This window comes from Aquila chrysaetos, chromosome 3 (assembly GCF_900496995.4).
Source record: "Aquila chrysaetos chrysaetos chromosome 3, bAquChr1.4, whole genome shotgun sequence".
Taxonomy (NCBI): Eukaryota; Metazoa; Chordata; class Aves; order Accipitriformes; family Accipitridae; genus Aquila; species Aquila chrysaetos.
The window spans coordinates 18,755,763-18,774,631 of record NC_044006.1 but is presented as its reverse complement, the minus strand read 5'-3'; the positions used below and the strand labels follow the sequence as shown (position 1 = coordinate 18,774,631).

At 41.8% G+C, this 18,869-nt stretch overlaps 1 protein-coding gene across 5 annotated transcripts in view; it reads right to left on the bottom strand.

Moving 5' to 3' along the window:
* Positions 1-18,869, bottom strand: part of BMPER (BMP binding endothelial regulator) — a 156,946-nt gene that overhangs the window by 124,122 nt on the left and 13,955 nt on the right. For all 5 annotated transcript variants that reach the window (XR_003922744.2, XM_030009564.1, XM_030009565.1 and 2 more), the window contains exon 3: positions 7,150-7,249. Coding sequence is in view for 4 of the 5 variants with exons in the window: in XM_030009564.1 (XP_029865424.1) it covers positions 7,150-7,249 (100 nt within the window). In the remaining variant the exon portion in view is untranslated. The remainder of the gene's footprint in view (positions 1-7,149; positions 7,250-18,869) is intronic.

Sequence of the window (18,869 nt, the reverse complement as noted above, 5' to 3'; positions counted from 1 at the left end):
AATGACCTTTTTTTCTTCCCCAGACACCCCAGCACAGAGCAGTACCGTGAAGACAGGGAAATTGACTGTAAGAGACAGTTTAGTAGTGCTAAAGCTCAACCAGTGTCCTCAGGAGTTTATTAAAAAGAAGCCTTTATTACTCAATTTGACATTGCCTAATAAGATTCCAGAAGAGATTATTGCTTATTTTAGGATAATGAGAATTTTATAGACAAGTCATTTCCTTATTCTCCCAAGAGAAAGTGATAGATTGGTGCACAACAGAGTGGCTCCCCATCCCTCATTTCTTCAGCATCTTTCTTCTCCTATTAAGTCTTTTTTTTTGCTTTCCCTCCATTTTCTATTTAAAAAAAGTAACCTCTCTATTGGCATGGAAAATAAACATTAGGAAAAAGAAAACAGTCAGAAGACATGTTTTATTTAGTGTTTGATAAATTAATCCTCAGGGAGGTATCCAGGCATGCTAACACTAAATACCAGTTCTAGCCAAAAAAAACCCCCACCCCCACCTCCAAAAAAAAAAAAAACCAAAACAATAACTTGCACGTGCTGCAGTATTTCCCTGGCATGAAATCTGTTGGCCAAAATAAAAGAACTGTGAATCACACATACACCTATTATAAATATATTTTCACATGTCTTAATGATTGTAAAGCCATTGACAGCTACTGGAAAATTAAACTTCCTATTGGGTAACCCTGGTCTTCATTTGTCAACACAGAAGCACGAAAATGTATACAAAATCTCCCATGCTTGTTAAGTCTAACTCTAAACAGTGAAAATCCAACTCTTTCCTCTGTAACTGAGTACAATCAAACCTATTTGCAGCTGAGCCATCACAATTACAATACCCGAGGGATGCGACGCGCAGGGGCCGTCTAAAGGGCATACAACACAGCAGAGTGAAGTGGCCATGGGGGTGAGCTGTGCTGGGACTGCAAGTTCACAGGCATATGATGCAAAGCAGCTTATATTCACTGAGCAAACAGCAGCAGAAACAAAGACATCAACTCCTCCCGGTGCTGGTTTTTGCCCCCTGCACCTTACTGGAATGGAATTTCACCTTCCCAAATGCCTTGTGTTTCACAAATATATATATATAGGGGGAAAAAAGTTGCTCTGTAGGGTCCATAAGAACCTTGTGATCCAAAATGCCATACAGTTAGAGCTACCATTGAATCTTGAGCTCATACTTGATGTGCTTGCCAAGCCTGGCAGCTGGAGAACTGTGACCTCTCATGGTTACAAGGGGTGTCATGAATGATGTTGCTTGGTGACACAATTACTTGCTATGTATACCCAATTTCTTCACACCAGCAAAATCATTCATGATCAGTACAGCTTACAGCTTGAAAGTTAAACAGTAAAAGAAATTCTTATTCCAGTATTAAGTGTCCTAAGATGTTAATCATGTTGTGGGAAGCCTCTATCCCGGTCTTCAGTTTCCTTTTACTTTGCTGCACGGACACGATGTCCACACACAAGGTACAAAGGCATCCACGTATCACCACGGAGGTCCTGTGCTATTTTCTAATACAAGTGTCTTGAACAACTTCTCTGTGATTGTAAAAGTCTGGGTAACTGAATGTTTGACATGGCAAAAATATTTATGACAACATAACGAGACATTTCATTAAAAGCTTCTTACATAAATGGAAAATTATATTAACCAAGGTAATAAGAAAATCTGAAATTTGAGGCGCTACTGTACATGATAGTATACACCAGATATTCAAAGGATGAAATGTATGTGCTAAGACCTTTGTAAGAGGTTTAACTCAAAGGAAGGATGGAGAGACAAAGACCTTTTCTTAGGCATAACCAGAAGTAATCAAAGCTGGCACCATGATGACGCTGGATGACACTGTCCTTAGCAGCTATATGTTACTGCTTCAAAATCCCTGCCTTTACTTGAAATACAAAGCTAGAAACTGAATGAACATTGAGACAAACCTGTACCTCCAGCCTCAAGAAACAGGCCTCCTGGTTCAGAGCTGGAGCACATTATGAAGAGACTGAAAGGCCAAGAGAAAAGTTAAACTTGATTATGTCCCCAAACCCTGTCTTTCCATAACCAGTCTCTGATAGATGACAGGACTAGATTATGCAGATGAAGGTGAAAGAGATTTTAGTAGGAAGATACATAATTATCTTCCCAACCCATCCTCCTCCATCCATGTATTAGGTTGCACCCTTGTGTCCGAAATCTTGCCTTAAAACATGTGAGGATGGGCTGCAAGTCACAGTGCCCCATCAGGGCCCCACACAAAGGCCCCCCGTTCAGTCTTACAGCAGGGCACCAAACTGGTATCGGGTATCTCATACTAGGGGTGTCCACACGAGAACAAAGTTCCACGTGTATGTATGGCTCCTGCAGGGCGTTAGTAGGGTAGCTGAACACTGATAAACTCATATCCTCCCTCTAACTTCCTTTCCAAGCCAGCCCTAATAGTTGCAATTGGCTGCAATCCTCAACCATAATATTTGATATCCTTTCCAAGAAATGCACAATTAACTACAATAGCTTTGGATAGTCAATATTCAGGGGAACTAGCACTGCTGTTGCCTGGGCTGTGATTCTATTCTCTGGTAGACTCCAGATCAGTGGAGCATAGCACATGAACCTCTAAGATCATTAATTAATTTAAAAAAAAAAACAAAAAAACACAACAAAAAACTCCACAGTAACTCTCAAAGTTAACAAGGGCAGAAAAAGCAAAATTGCACATGGCAAGTGAAAGAAACTTCAGAACAAATCTTATCTGTTGTAACAAATACCCACTAATTTTGTCTTTGCACATCCATAGAAAATTCAGATTCTTAGGATAAGAGTGTAGACTATGGTGCACAATTTTAGAAATGCAAACTTTATGCAGCCCTGAGCCACTAATACCACTTCTTCAGAGAGCAAATAACTTATTATTAGAGGTGTAGAGAGCTCTATATCCAAGTGACAGGTCTCCATCCAACTAAATAAGAAAATGCTGCCAAATCTATTTCTATAATCTCAATCATCTCATATGTTTTCATTAAACATATTAAATAAAATGAGAGATGAAAAGTGCCTATTTATCCTATACTAAAGTAATAAGAGGGCTTAATTTTTTAATATTTTCAAAGTGAATAGTATGCTAAAGGAATATAGTATGTTTTATAAACTACAGTAAGTATCTGTCAGAAGAATAATCTCACTGAAAATTTTCACTATTATACTTAGTTGTTTGCATTCTCCTTGCAGCAGGGGGCCATAATCATGGGCCCACACTTCTCTGTTCTAGACTTTGCACAAACACAGAGCAAGAGACAGCCTTGCCCCACTGACTTTACTATCCAAGGTCCTAAGGGCCTAAAGTCAAAAATAGTGTTAAAACACATTGCTAGTCTGGAGTATTAAAATCTTAAGCAAAGCCAAATCTTCTAATATGTGAGGGATAACCTATTGTTTCCACCACAGTAAATTTTCTGATGGCAAAAGCTATACTTGCTGCTGTTTCTTACTTTTTTATTTATTAAGAAAAATGAAAAAAGTGCTAGAAATTATCTAAGTAGCATACAAATACCCAAATGGAAGCAAGGGAGTTATGCTCAGCACACAACCATTTGCAGGAAAAATTCTCTACCAACAATTCCATTTCTCCTATATGCAAAGCTCTAAACATGGGAGTTCAGCTGGATGCACCGTTGCAGGCATATAGTATTTCTTCGTTTCAGACTACTTCTTTGCTGTCAGGGATACTGAGCCTACATACCCAGTCCTTGTGCACTCCTCATAATAGAATAAAATATCCTGGCAGCAATGTCACAAATGACTCATGAGTGGTAGTTTCCTTCATACACAAGCCGGTTCTGGAAACATACCCTTTGGTCTTGATGTTATCCTCCTGATGACTCAAATGACAGCAGCCATTCATCCATTCATTCATTCATTTCTTCACAAGATAATAGGAGGATGTGAAGCCATCAAGAGAGATGGCAAGAGACCGTAAGGCCTGATTAAGCTTTTTCTAGGCTTTGGGAATGAAGCCAAGAAAAAAGCCACCAGGTTCTGATGTCTTTTCTTTGTAACATTTTGTTCATGTTTAGATGAAATGCAACCAATAAAAAAAAAAAAATTAAAAATCCCTGTTTTCCTTTTCCTGCTTGCATTCCCTATGGGCACTCTGGCAGCTTGACAAAATAGTAACTGAGAACAAGCGCTGCAGGGCCAAGTCCTGGCTGGAGCTGAACTCCGCGCAGGGAGTGCTGGGGAGCTGCTGGGACACCAAAGGGAGCAGCTGAAGTGCTACGCAGCCAGGCTGGTGTTTGCACCCTTGATTCCCCAAATACTGCACATGGGACACTCATTTCAGATTTTGAACAGAACAGAGCAGGAGCTTCAGCAGCGTTCAGAGCAGCAGGAGAGCAAGCAGCCTCCCCGGGGGCAGAGATGGCTCCACCAGCCTCTCTTCCCATGGCACCAGAATAACCTGGTGAAAATGTGTGGTGTCAGGACTGCTATAGTTATACGGGTGTATATTTTGATTTACCTTTCAGAAAGAGCAGAAAAACTTATTCAGAAATTTCACATTTACTTTGAAAATTAAGCCCTCAAGAGCCTTTTTTTTTTTTTTTTTTTTTTTTTTTTAATTCTGAAATTTAAAGCTGTTCTTTCATCTTAAGCGCATAGGAAGTGCCATCTTAGATCAGACCATACATCCTTCTAGCCAAGTATCCTATCTCTGATAGCAGCCAATAACAGACACCCAGAGGAAAATAAAAAACACAGGGCAAGCTCCACAGCTATACTTTAGCCTCCAGAGGAGCAAGAATAAGCAGCCTACCTGGTATTCCCACAGTGAGCACACAACAGGCTCACACAGAGGGATAACTGGACATTTTGGTTTGTACCCTGCTCCTCTCCTAATAAACCCAACATCCAACTTTCCCTTTGGAGAGCTACTGGGGTTTGAGCTGATCCTGCCACAGAAGTATCTTTTGTAACATTGAGAAACAGTTGTTAATCAGTAATTGTCAACTCAGAGCCCAGTATTGTATTTGTAAAGTTAGGACTGTTCTGTCCCTTGTGCACCCATTTACTCCCATCCACGTTAACTTCCTTTGCCATTTTGTCATCAGTTGTTCGGTGTCCTAAGAACCTCCTGCAACTGCTCGCAGGCAGCCCTCCTCCTTTACTATGCTAAAGAGATCAGTTTATCATCAGCAAACTTTCTATCCCTGTTCACTCCTTTTCTAGATCATTTCTGAGCATGTTGACAAGTCTAAGATATTTGCAAGGATCTGCTGGTAACCTTTTTCCATTACAAAAATAACCATTCATTGTCACCACCTGTTAGTTATTTGTTGATGAGAAGAGTTTCTCTACAAACTCAGGGCTGCTTAGTTTCTTCAGTAGCTTTTGGTGAGGGATCTTGTTGGATGCCTATTAGTTGGATCTCTCTGTCCATATACTTATTGAAACATTCAAAGGACTCTAACATCTTTGTAAGACATAACTCTTCCCCCTTATATTGCAAATATCCATGTGCCTCCTAATTCTATTTTTGAACCATTTCTATTAATTTTCCCATTAGAGATGTCAGGCATACCAATTTGCAGATGCCAGGCTTAATCCTATTAATAATGTTCTGTAGGTGCTCACCCCAGTTCAGGATAAACCGAAAAACTTACAAGGAGTCTGAATTAAAATAACATATTAAAATAATATCTGTATCCTCAACTTTGAAACATTAATTTTCTTTTAGTGTAGAATCATTTTGTATGCATGCATGCATATATGCATATGTATGTATATAAAATTTTCAGACCATTGACCAATGACACATCCCATTAAGGAAATGAAAAATCAACCTCCAGCCTAATCAAACCAACACTTAGGAATCTTTTGCTATAAAGCTGACACTAAACACAATTTGACAAAAGAAATCAATTACATTTAATTTATGTAAAAACTGTAACTACAAATTCTTACTGTTTTAGTAATGCTCTAATTTTTTTTTCCAGTTCATTTCCTTTTCTTTTAAGTGTCAGAATTCTAGATAAATCTTTGAATTGGGGCTTGCCAAACCTATTCCAAAGTTGCAGCACAGAAGCAAATCATGAGCACAGCAGCTAGCACACCTCTGCAACCATCCAGGAAAAACACATATCCATCATATGTCTCTTCGATCTGAATTTCAGCATAATCCTTTTTCCTGCATTTGTATTTCCTCTGGGAAGGCAATAATGCTTGCATTTCCCAACAATTTATCCTATCCTGTCTCCCTCTCAAAACCACTCTATTACCACTGGGGAATTAAACAACAGCGAAAAATAAAGAAAAGTAAAGCTGTCTGAATCTGACATTCTCCACCTCATTGATTACATCAGCAGTCCCTCAGCAAAATTAGTGGTTTAAAGCATATTACTTACTGCATTAAAAAAAGACTAGTTTTCAACCTCATCTACTTACACATTTTTCATGTGGATAAGCATGGTAGTAACATGCCATGCATGCTTATACAATTAATTTATTAATTTTTTTATATTTGATAATTATCTCATTCTAAAGAGCTTGGAAGCTGTGTTGGTCAATAAATAAATGTATAATGTTCAGATTGTTGCCCATTTTGGCATTAATAAAAACATCCACAATATTGTTATTTAAATCAGGAAATATTTAGTAAAATGAATAGAATTTGGTTGGTTTGTTTCTACTATGAGAAGAAGTAGAAGTAGTCATGGATAATTACTCTGCTCTTTATTACTCAGGAGCATTATTCATATTCTGTCCAACCACACAAAAAGTTTAAGGAATTCCTATTGACTGGTGACTACTAGCAGATTGATGGTGACCTAAAATATTTCTGATAAAGTTAGAACAGGAGATATCTCTCAAAAGACTGACAACATACCAATGAAGTACAATAAATATGTATTTCTAAAGGACTGTCACTGCACAAGAACTAATAATTACAAGATGAGAATGTGAATTTTTGCATCTCCACCAGCTCTGTAAATGTATTTATTTTAATTATGGTTACCACCCTTTTCTAGCCTCTGGTGACAGCCAAGTCCCAGCTGAGAAGCTCCCAACTTTGTCCTATCTCTGGCAACATAAATATGAACTGATAACATTTTAAAAAGAGGGAAACAACAGGAAGGGAACTGCACCTTTGCAACGCTCACAGCAAGCTCCCCTCTGTTTAATGACGAGAGCACAGTCCTTGGAGAGCATCGGACACTTCTCCCTTTTGCAGGTCACTTCCTTATTCTGGAAAAAAGAAAAAAAAAAAATTATACAAAAGCTATTGCAAGCAAGCCAAATCTACGGCTACCATTTCTTGCAATTCAGAAAATAAAATGCGAGGCTAGCAATCTGCTTTTTCGCTTCAGGAGAGGTCTTTGTGATTCAAAACATCTTTTTCCCCTTGAAGGAACGCAGTAGAAAACAGTCTCTGAATTATCCAGGAGCCCAAGTAAATGGTGTTTAAACTCCACTTAGGCAGTAATTCATGACCGCTACCCATCACAGTACAGAAAACATGCCCCACTGAAGAAATCCACTTAAATCAACAAGTAGCTACATGATGCGCTTGTTAAAATATCCTCGGGGTCTTGAGGTGCTGCTCCATGAACCGCACAGCTCAAGAATCATTTCTCATGGTGACAAAAGGACAGACGGCTGAGGAAGAGGTGGTGACCTCAGAGAAAACAAAACTCTCTGTCACTGCTGAAAGTAATTTTTAGCTAGCGGTATTACCTAGCTACCCAGAGGTCCTTCAAAAGAGTTTACTATGTACTATACTGGAAAAGAGACTACCGTAATTCATCTTTCTCCCTAAGATGCTGAGAATCAACGAAACACCACAAGCAGGTGGAATCACTGTACATGATAGCGTCATCTTTCTATGGCAAAAAGCCAGCAATGGCCAAGGCCAAAGAGCACATTGATGAATGTCAATAGAGGACGTGTGACAGCAGACAGGAGAAATATTCTATTTATAGCCTGCCTTGCCCCTGTGGTGTCAACCTTCTAGTTATCCCTGCCTTTAAAAAAGTGCAGAAAACAAATACTTTGGGCATTTCTTTCAGTAAAATTTTGCTACTTGAAATTCCTGACTGAAAGTAGCCCTCTGACGTCACCTCCACCTATAATTAGTACCTCAGTTCATTAAGTGACACAGGTGGCCCTCTCGTAGATGCAAGGACCCACCTCACCCAATCTTATGACTTAATTAGAGACCAAAAAATCAAAGGGCTAGAAAAATGTAAATCATAAAACTTAAGGAAAAGAAGCTGTTCTTTCCAGTCTTTCCCTTTTGCTCCCTGTGGCCTTATTCAAGGTGCCTGTGAAGGATAACACACAACTTTCATCATACTCCAGCTCTTTGTCTAAAGTCAGAGGTTTATTTTCTTCAAAGTCACTGCCTGATCTGATGGGAGCTATAAAGGCACTTCAATCTTATCAGTGTAAGCGAGGACTCACTCTCACCAAGCCAGTGTGAAATCAGGAAATGAGAATCAGGCCCTAAAGCCCAGCTGCAGTGACACAAACGACTACTGTAAAAAGCCATGTCACCCACCGCTAGTCACTGCTACATGCTGGCTGCTTTGCATCACTCCAGCATTGCAAAGCAGCCATAAATGCAATTTAACTGGCAAGTTAAGCTGAACTTATGGCAGGTTTGTAGCTCTGGACTGGCACAAGGCAGCCATGGCATGGCAGTGCCGCTGGCTCAACAGCTTCTTTTTAGAGCACAGGGTGAAATCTTGGTTCCTTTTACGTGAACATAGTGCTCCCTGACTTTGCCTCCATAAAGCCTGTTGAAAGGCAGCAGAATCAAGTTTACCAAATCAGCTACAAATAGTCTGTATTTTAAGGGGTTCTGCTAAGATCTGATTCTCTTTAATGAGAGTTTGCTCAAGGGAAGATTTAATAAGCCTAGCGGCCCCATTACCTTTATCTGTGGGAAAGTGGGTTTGAAGGAAGGGCAAAATCCAGTTTAGAGTACGTTCCTTTGGAGAGCATCATTTACCCAGCTGCAACATGCATCGTGGACCTCTGCGAGATGCATGGTGCCCTTCTGGGCCAACCTAGCTGGGCTGGACCCACATCAGGGGGCTACAAATGGAACATTTCTCCTGCATGCTGTCGCACATCAGGGGGTCTGGCAGGCACCTACCCATTGGACTCCCTCTTCAAAGGAAGAGATTATTATCACGGATTGCAGCAAAAGGGATGAGAAGTAAAACACAGCTCCGTATTTTTTTTGTCCCCTGATTCCCTGGGGACTCCTGGGGAAAAATGTCTCATGCAGCCCAGCTTCCCCAGGCAGCTTCTCGCCCTCTCCCCTGAGCACTGGCTGCCTCCCTCTGCCCTCAGGTACATCCTGACGCGGTTGTTTCTTGTTGGCAATGCAAAATGTTCCTAAGGATGACCCTAACACACATATTTCAAACAGGAGATACTTGCTAGTTACTGTTCGCAAGTAAAAGCCTCCTGTTTGCCCCACACCACTTAAATCAGAAATCTTCTCTGCCAGTGATGAGTTTGGTACCATTGAGCCAACCCGGGGGGAGCTGCCAAATTTGGATCTTGCTCTTCTTCCCTTATCACCAGCAATGCTGGTGGGTCAACCCCAAACTCAGTACCTGCATTACAGGCGAGGATGGAAGTAACTGGAAAGAGAAAGCAAAACTGAGCCAGGGTGTACATCTTATCAGCAGGAGGTTTTCTGGGAGGGAAGATTTTGGGGTTCATATCCTGGTGCCAAGGGCTGTTTTACATTAAGCAGATGTTCCACGTAAAGAACGTTAGCTGCCCACAGTGCAGCGACGGGAACTGAAAGGTCCTTCCCCTTTGGAAGGTGTCTTAAGCAGTAGGCTACAGATTCATATTTCCTTTTTCTATCCCACTAGACCTTGAACTACTTGCTGCTCAGTGGCCCAGCTTGAGCAGAAGAGGGGCTTGTTCCTCGTGCTTCCAAAAGCCACCAGTCCTGACAGTGAAGATGCTTGTGGGGAAAGCAGGAGATGAATCTTTGAATTGCCTCTGGACGTGGAGGGCACCGACCCTGGATCACCATCTCAAAGATGAGTTGTTACAGCACGGTGCTAAAAGGTGGGCAGGAGGTGCCACATTCACCACCGTCCCCCTGCTTTTTTTTTTGCTTTTTTTTTTAAAGAAAAGAGCAAGAACAGCTCTGTCCCTTGGAGGACAAGCTGCATTCTCCTGCCTGCAGGGACAGGTCTGTGTATCCCAGGTATATAGAGCCAATCTTTGCCAGCATGAGAAGGGCAGCTAAGCACTTAAGCGGGGTGGGATTTGCAAAGGTCATGTTCCTCCTCTCTAGCTGGTACTACAGGCAAGCCCCAGACGGCTCCGAAAGTGGCTGTTTCAGATGCCACCCCGAGGTGCCTAACTCCCTGCCATCGGGGCTGGGCCGCTCTTCCAGGGTGCGAGGTACAGCATCGCTCAGGGCTGCAGCCCCCACCACTCCTTTAGGGGCTTTTTGCTGAACAAACTTATGGTAGAGCCACAATTGCAACACACTGCCCGGCGTAGTCTTCACAGCAAAATCCCTCTTGTACTACGAAGAGATGAGCATAGCTCTGGGGAAGTGCATCCAAGTGCCTCTTGCTGCTTCTAGGACCGGATTTAATCCCAGTATTCTTCCAAAAATCCTGTTGTTTTATCTCAGTGCTGCATGTTGTGGAAAACTAGGCCAGCAGATGTGGAGAAAAGGGTTAATGTACCATGCTGATCAATCATAGGACAGCAGCAGATAAAACAGGGCTGGTAAATCATTGTTTAGTCTACTGCAGTCAGGCATTATCCAGTGCAGATCTCCTAGGTCCATTGGGTGTAAAAGTACAAAGATAAAGAGCAATTGTCATTGGGAGCTTTTTTTTTTCCTTCACCCTGTCACCCAAAACACTGCTCTTAATGTCTACTGTTCATCTGCTTCTTTCAATTCTGCTGCTTCCTTCCCTCCCATTTCACAAGGGCAAAGCGGAGGGCGAGAGCAAATGGACTTTAGCAACAAATCCTTTCCTTCCAAATATGTCCCCTCCCACCCCCAGTAATCATAACATTTCATTACTTGTCCCAGCCATACATTTAAAAAGTCGCTAAGTAGCTGCATGCAAGAGAGCTGTATAACCAAACCTCCATCTGTGTTGTCAACAGCGTCTCTGGAGTTGTTGAAAGCTCTCAGATACTTTGATTTTTGCTGTTCTTAAGAGAAAACTTCTTAGACGGCAACATTCAGAAGCCAACAGTTATGGGAGGGTAGGGGATTTTTTTCCTTTTGTTTAAAGGACATGCACTCTGGCACCGAGAAGTGCGGAAGAGACACATGGCTCATAAATACATAAACCGTTTGCTAAATCAGAAACCTGGGAGTCAGTCAAATCCATAATAGGATCCCAAGATTCATAATAAATAACTTTTAATTATAGTCCTGAACAATAGTTATTTTAAACAGACGGTTTATAGATTCACATCTGTGATTTTTTGTTTTTTTTAATTTAGTGCTCAGGCACACACACAGAAAGGGAGAGAACCTCAGCTAAGGTTTTTGTTAGTGTTGGAAAAATACGTATTTTTTTAAAAGAGGTCAGGCTGATCCAGAACAATGCTGCCAGAGCTGACGCAACTCCCCGGTCAGTGCTCAGCTCGGCAAAGGGTTCACACTAGAATCCCAGACTCCCTCAGAAAGGAAAATTTAGAGAAGTGCTGGAGGATCATCCCAGACTCCTCTCCTGTGCTCACCAAGCCTGACTCTTGCAGAACGCATGTTTTAATGCTTTTGGGGAAAGATCAGAAAGTTTTGTTGGGTGCCCATGTTTCTCCCCTCTCCCATGCTTTGCCAGTGGAACCCAAAGGTCTCTTTCACTTGGCATGCAAAGGTGATGTCAAATTCCCATACAGGAGAGATACACTAACCAGACCTAATACCAGTGTTACTGCTTCACGTTACCTTTATTACAACCTCCTCTCAACACAATTTGTTCACCTTCTACATACACCTCGTATTTTTACCTTCCATCAAAGAACTCCACACAAAATAGCCCATTCTGGTGACAAAGTATATCAAACTAATGGCCTTAAACTCATGTGGTATAGTTAAATAAAATGCCAACATGAAAAGAAAAAGAAAAAAAAACACTAAAAAGAAATCTGAATATTTGGCAGAGGTCTTGGAGAGGATGTGTGCCAAACCACAGCTTGGAAGCCGCAGCCAACTTTCTACAGGGTTCCCCACTGGGTTCCTGCCGGCTCACAGCAGCCACCAGGAGGATGGCTCTTTTCAACCTAGATTTAGCTTGGAAGAGGACAAAAAACCTCTGAGTCCACTTCGTTTCTTCAGGGCTGTACCAAGGAGTGCCTCCATCAGTGGTACCCTGAGCCCACTGTTGTGCTGTCACAGCTGGCTGCTGAAGTCCTTGCAGATGCGGGTTCTCAGGGGGCTAGATTTCCATGCTGAGAGTCTGTTGTTTTTTTCTTTTTTTTTCTTTTCCTTTTTATGTATTGAAAATGCTTTTAGGAGGCTCGCATTGCATTTCTGATATCCTGAGGTTATTAACTATTTATATCGAATAGGAAAAATGTAGCTTAAACTTTCCTTTAACTGAAAAAGGCTGTGGAGAGAAAAATAATAAAAGCAACAGAGGCAGATTAGGTAGAAATATGAACTACCATTAATGGCTAATCCTGAAAACATTCATTTTTTACCATTCTTCATCACAGTCCCACTAGTAACTCTGATAGGACTCCTTACCAAGTTGTTCAGAGTGTCCTTAAGTTTCTGCCAGGAGAAGCTTGTGGGATCATCCGCCAAAACAACAACAATTTTCAAACAATGGCAAAAGTTACCCCCGGGGAATTTGGGATGCAGCTTTCAAATATGCAGATATGACCTTAGGAGAATAAAAAGCCATTTAAAATTAATGAAACAAGTGCACTCAAGTGCACGGAGCCACACTCAGGCCACGCAGGCCACAGGAGCAAAGGTTTGGGCCAGCACTGGCCACAGGCTTTGTCCCTCAGCAAAGCTTGGGAGCACCCGGCTCCCAAGCATGTGCCTGCACCTAGGCTTACGTGCAGACAACCCCGATGTTGGGCCAACTTGTACTTGAGAACAGGCTTAGACACGTGCATAACTCATGGTCTAGACAAATCCTGAGGCGCTTTCTGAAAATAGTACCCTTGCTTCTTTGGCACTCCTGCCTGGAACTTGCTGTCTCAGGTCCGATTTACAAACTTCCCTTTAACTGGCGGAGTTGATACAAGCAAGCAATCCTTGCTAATACTGTGGGACTGCTGTCTTCCATGAACATTTCTCTGCCTGAGCAAGAGCCGCACAATTTGGCTTCAGGGAGGATACACCACTCCCCAAGGAGAGATGTTTGTAGACATTTTGAACCACTGTCAAGGGAGATGAGAAAAAGGTCTCGTTTCCCTTGTTCCCCTCCAATTATCTGTTGGGGTTTTTTTTCCCTTCTCAAAAATAAATTTTGTGGTACAATAACAAAAACGATTTAGCACACTAGGTGTGTTTTTAAATTCCAGGTGGAAAAAATATTTCCCTATGAAACAATGTCTCTTCTCTGTAAAATGATACAGTTCTCTCTGTTTACCCACATACACCTACAAACACCAAGGCATATGCTTCACCCCACAGAGAGAAAAGTCCTATTATTTTAAGAGTGTCTTCAATTTCAATGGGACAACTCACTGGAGTGAAGCCAAACATATGCTTCAGTACTTTCAGCATTAGGTCCTTGCCTGTGGCACAACATGACTGTGAGTTCAGCATGAATTGCATTAGATGCAAATGACGGTATTTTGTGAGGAACAAAATATGCCAGTTCAGTCCACAGAGTCTCTCTTTCCTTTTTTGAGCAGAGCACTCAGTAGCCTCCATTTTATCTTCTCATCCCTGTAATCTCTTTAGCTTCTCTGGCCATTCTGAGGGTGAGCAGGGAGGAGGCTGCAGGTGTCCCCGCAGTGGTGCTCAGCCAGCATCAACCACCCCCTTTATGGTTCGAGCTCTCCCCGCTTCCTAGGAAAGATGATTAAAATGATGCTGCTGAAAGATGACACTGAATTTCACTGCAAACGGGTATTCCCCACTGCTGTAAGGAAGACATGAGTATGTGCAAGTCATTCAGGACACATCACTCACAACCCGTTATAGACTGAACAGATTTTTTTTTTTTTTTCCACTGTGCTTAATGACATTCACCAGCATGAGGAAAGTGACCTCGGTGGCCCGCTGCAATCCCGACACTCCCTGACAGCAGCCCGCTGCACTACTATATGGTGAAAAGAAAGTGCTTTCATCCTCTTGTATTTGTTTGCATTAATGCAACTGCTAAAGCTGCAGCTGAGATCAGGGTCCCATTACATCAGATGTCATGTAAGCACATGCAAGGAGTACATCCCTGCACCAGTGAGCTTATCAACAAAGTAGACGCAGCCAGACAAAATGACCATAATTGCAGATTAAGTCAGCGGGAAGGCCAGAGCAGGATCCAGACTGCTTAGCTCTCAGTCTCCCTGCCTCCATGTCAACCTCCAAGTGCTACTTTGGATTACAGTTCTTCAGCTGTTAAAGGCAAAACTCTTTACCTGTCAACAGAATAGCGTGATGGTCTTCTAGCAATAAGAGACACAGTCTTCACAGGTTCCCACCAGTTTGTACTGTAGTCCAAAAAACTACCTTTAGTAATCTAGGAGCCAGGTTTCAGAGAAGGGGTATGCACTGGGCTTCTTGTGGGAGACCACACTTTTGCATTTCACAAGATGCGTGCATTTAAAATTCACAGCTTTTTCTGTGAATTTTAAATACGTTTTTAAACAAACAAAAACCAAATTAAAGTTTTTTCTACTTGTCAATAAAGAATTAGTATTAATTATCAGTCACCTAAATCTGATGCCAATACCTAAGAAAACAGTAGTGACAGGCAATACCTGTCAATTTGAAGCTCAGGGTGCAAACCTGTATCTGTACTGCTGGAAAAGGTTACAGCTCACTGACGCAACCCTATGAGCTTACAATCTACCCCTTGCTGGATGTTCCCAGTCACTCAGATCAGCCAGCAAAACTTTTCAGATGATCACTGCCCAATTCATTTTGAGCTAGTTGAGTGACCTTGAAAGCGTGGTCCAGCCTAGCCTGGTTTACCCTGACTGAAGCTGATGCAGCAAAGTTCATTCTCCCAGAGAATAGATGAGCAGCTAAGAGCCCTAAAATCTTCCACTACCTTAGTTTGATCCAGAGGCCACCCACACACAGCTGAAGTCAGCAGATGAAGACAGCATCGCTGTCCCGGGTGTATTAGCTCCTGGAGCATGCTGCTCTGCTGACCCCCCCTTAAGTGCCATAGGATGGCCTGGAGAAGTAGAAGTTTGCTCATATCATCCCCGAGCCAAATTAGTCTGAAAACACTCTAAGTAAATTCTAGCCCAAAAAACCATTGAAGATGGCACTGATGAATTATGAAGCTGATTTCATAGACGGTAAAGCAGATTGTGCCAAAGGTTTAAAATAAATTATTAAATCATTTGAATTCGACAAGTTTTAGATCAAGCCACAGTGTCACATTCTGTCCCATCGCAAAAATTAACTCAGTCCCATCAAAAAACTGTCCTAAAAATACTCTGCTTTTGTTTCTTAACTACCGCCATCCTGGTCCTATAGACTGTGTTCAGCTTACTTCCTGGCAGACATTGCCAATGAGAGAAAAAAACAAACATGAAAACAATAAAAAAGAGTACATCAAAACCTGAGTCCATCAGTTCAGAAACCCTATTTTTGGATGAGATAACTATATCTTCTATTACAGACTGAATACTGACCAACAGCAATTTTTCTTCTACTGATGTGAATTAAAACTTCATTTGACATTTACTTAAAAGAGGTGCATTGACTGTTTCTTTATAAATATAATTTCATCACATTTTGATAGGCTAAATCTACAAATATATTATCCAAACAATAGTTACCTGTCATTGCATCTTTATTGCCTTTTCTGTCTGAAGTCTGCTTAATCAACCCTTACACTAGAGATTTAGGCAGTAGCAAATGCTCGACTTTTGGGCTTGAGCCTGTTCTAAAAACTTTGAACAAAGCAGCCCTTGAGGCCATGTACTTCTTAAAGAGTTTAAAAAGCCCAATGGGCCTCCTAACTCACTCTGCAACAAGTCATATCCCATGAAGAAACTCACTTCTGTAGAACACAAAACCAGGGCTAGATTAAAGAAAAGGGAAGAAAAAAAAGCAAGGTCCCCTGCTGCTCTGTCTGGCCAGAATCATGTCTTTTAATGCCCATATCCTCTAAAGAAACGATGCTCTCATGATATATTACCCTAATACATCACCAAGTGACAGTTTTCTCATGATACTGTATCCTCAAAGATGTGATGCATGCCAGAAGTAGCAACAGGAGATCTCAGCTGGGGGAGGGAAGGGGGAGGGTTTTCTATTTTCTTCCAAATTTTTAATCTACACATTGGTTTTTTTAATGTTATTTCATCAGAAAAATCCCTGTCAATCCTAGTTTTCATAATCCAGAGGACTCCTAGAAGTTTTGCAGTAGTAGCACAGCTTTTAAACTGGAAAGCACCAAAAAAATCCCCTCTTCATTTAATTGGAGCAAGTTTTGAAATAGGACCAAAACACTTGAGGAACAACAACCAAATAAAAATAGTAGCCCGAAAGAGAGCAACAAGAGTCTGTTTTCTATTATAAAATTATTTAGGCAAGAGGCCTCCAGACACTGCTGTTTTAATGAACTTGCAAGAAAACTAAGCACTGACCCCACATTTGTTTTTTTACGTGATCTTGCCTGTGCTACACAGTGGTATTAGAAAAAAAACAGGAGGTTATTCATGGTGGTCTGCAGAGAGAAGGGGCAGCCCCCAGCTTGTCAGTTTCTGTAGAGAAGAGTGGGAAGAGGCAAGGACCAAGAGCATTTCAGGCAGGACTCCTTGAAGGGGGCAAGAGCTTTCACGGTCTTTTAATGCCACCTTCAACTCACAGGGGCTCACTCCTTTTTGCTGCAACTGCTCCGTGCTAGTAAAATCTTGGAGGGGCAGCCAGGAATCCTAGCTGATGGACAGCTCGTGGCAGCAGTCATCCTCAAGCAGGCTTCATCTAGCTGGTGCCAGCAAGAGAAGGCTCAAGGTCATGGGAGAATTTAGCCAGAAAAAATTATGCCACAATGATGTTTTATTTGACACATCTCATTTCTATGTGTTTCTACTTCATATCTGCTCAAACTTCTGATGGATGCAAAGCTTCCATCAGATGCAAAGAAGGAAGGTGGAATAAGCTTTCCTTTGTTGCGATCAACCGGCAAATTAAGTTAGACTGTGACTTTCAAAACTTCAGCCAACACTGTAGCTACTAGGAGAAAAAGCGTATTTTGACTTGTGAACTAAGCAAAAGCAATGTGGAAGTCATTGAGAGAAAACTAAAAGCCAAAGCTGTCAAAGTCACTTTCACAGTCCTTGAGCTGACTTTGACCATATTTTGTGGCCTGGCCCTCGCTGCTTTTGGGTGAGATGTAGCAGCCCTCATTCATAGCAGTGATCACTTAGCCACATGACAATACCACTGCAGTCAATGAAACCACCCACATGAGTTCAGAGGTTTGAGCTGAGCTCTTCAGCGCAGACACATGCACAGTGCCCTATGTACTGGGTAGACCCACAGTTAATTAAACAGTTATTTTTGAATGTTGCTCTGGAAAGAAGTTTGCTGTCCAAAATAAGAAAATAGTATTGCACAACCACTTTCTGCTTGAAAAATCCAGTGGTTAAAACATATTTTTGCATGATCGTAGCCCTGCAGGAACAGTTCTCACTTCTGAAAAGCAAATTCCCTTCTTTCTGTTTTGCACATGTAAAAACAAACAGATTCTGTTATGTCCAAAGCTTGTAAATCTCAACTATAATAATACATTGGATAGAAGCCATACAAGCAGATTTTTCCTCTGCCTATGTTCCCTTCCCTCCTTCTTTTCCCCTGCCCTATTTGCACTGCTGGAAGTAAAAAAATACCTGTTTCTGTCAAGTAAATGGAGCTGACATTAGAGCAAAGCTCTAAGGTGAACAGGGTATGTGCAAGCCATTTGTCATCTTGACAAAGAGATTTTTGGTCACCAGTGGGACACTTTAAAGACATCTGAATGGTTGGCCTTGACCACCAGCATTTCTTATGGCTTATAAAGGGACCCATGGGACCGAGAACACAACCTGCTTTTGGAAGTGACTCCTGCAGTGGACCTCTTGATAGATGTAAAGGCAGTGTGATGTATCAGGTGCCACTGAGATCTTTGCAAGCAGGTTATATTTACGTAAGTATCGAGTGCAGATAGCATCTTGTTAACCCAATTAATGAGACTCATATGTCAGAAAAGGCATTATGCCTGGCTCGAAGTCCACAGCGCTCACGAGGCAGCCAGAGATGATTTCATTGTGTGGGACAGCACTGTTCTCTTTGAAGAGCAAGAAATCAGGCAGCAATGCTACTACACAGGCAGCCGAGGGGGGAAAACACAGGGGAGGGAGAAAGATGGTCTGAAATCCAAAGGTTTCACACCTTTAGCATAAGAAGGGCTCTTTATGATGAGAGACGCAAGTGCCATGTAAAAATGAGAACCTGGGGTTGAACTGAAGTAAACTAAAAAGTATCCACTTGAGGTCTTGGAAAGTTTATTTTTTTATTAACTGTACCTTCCTCTGCAATTAGAGAAAGCCCTCATTGCCAAGTCACAGCCCGATCTGGGCTGGAAGAGAAACAATGTTCCAGCCAGCCAGTCCACACTGCTGCATTTGACATGGGCAATTGAAACACACTTCTCTAGCCTAGAGAAGAGTG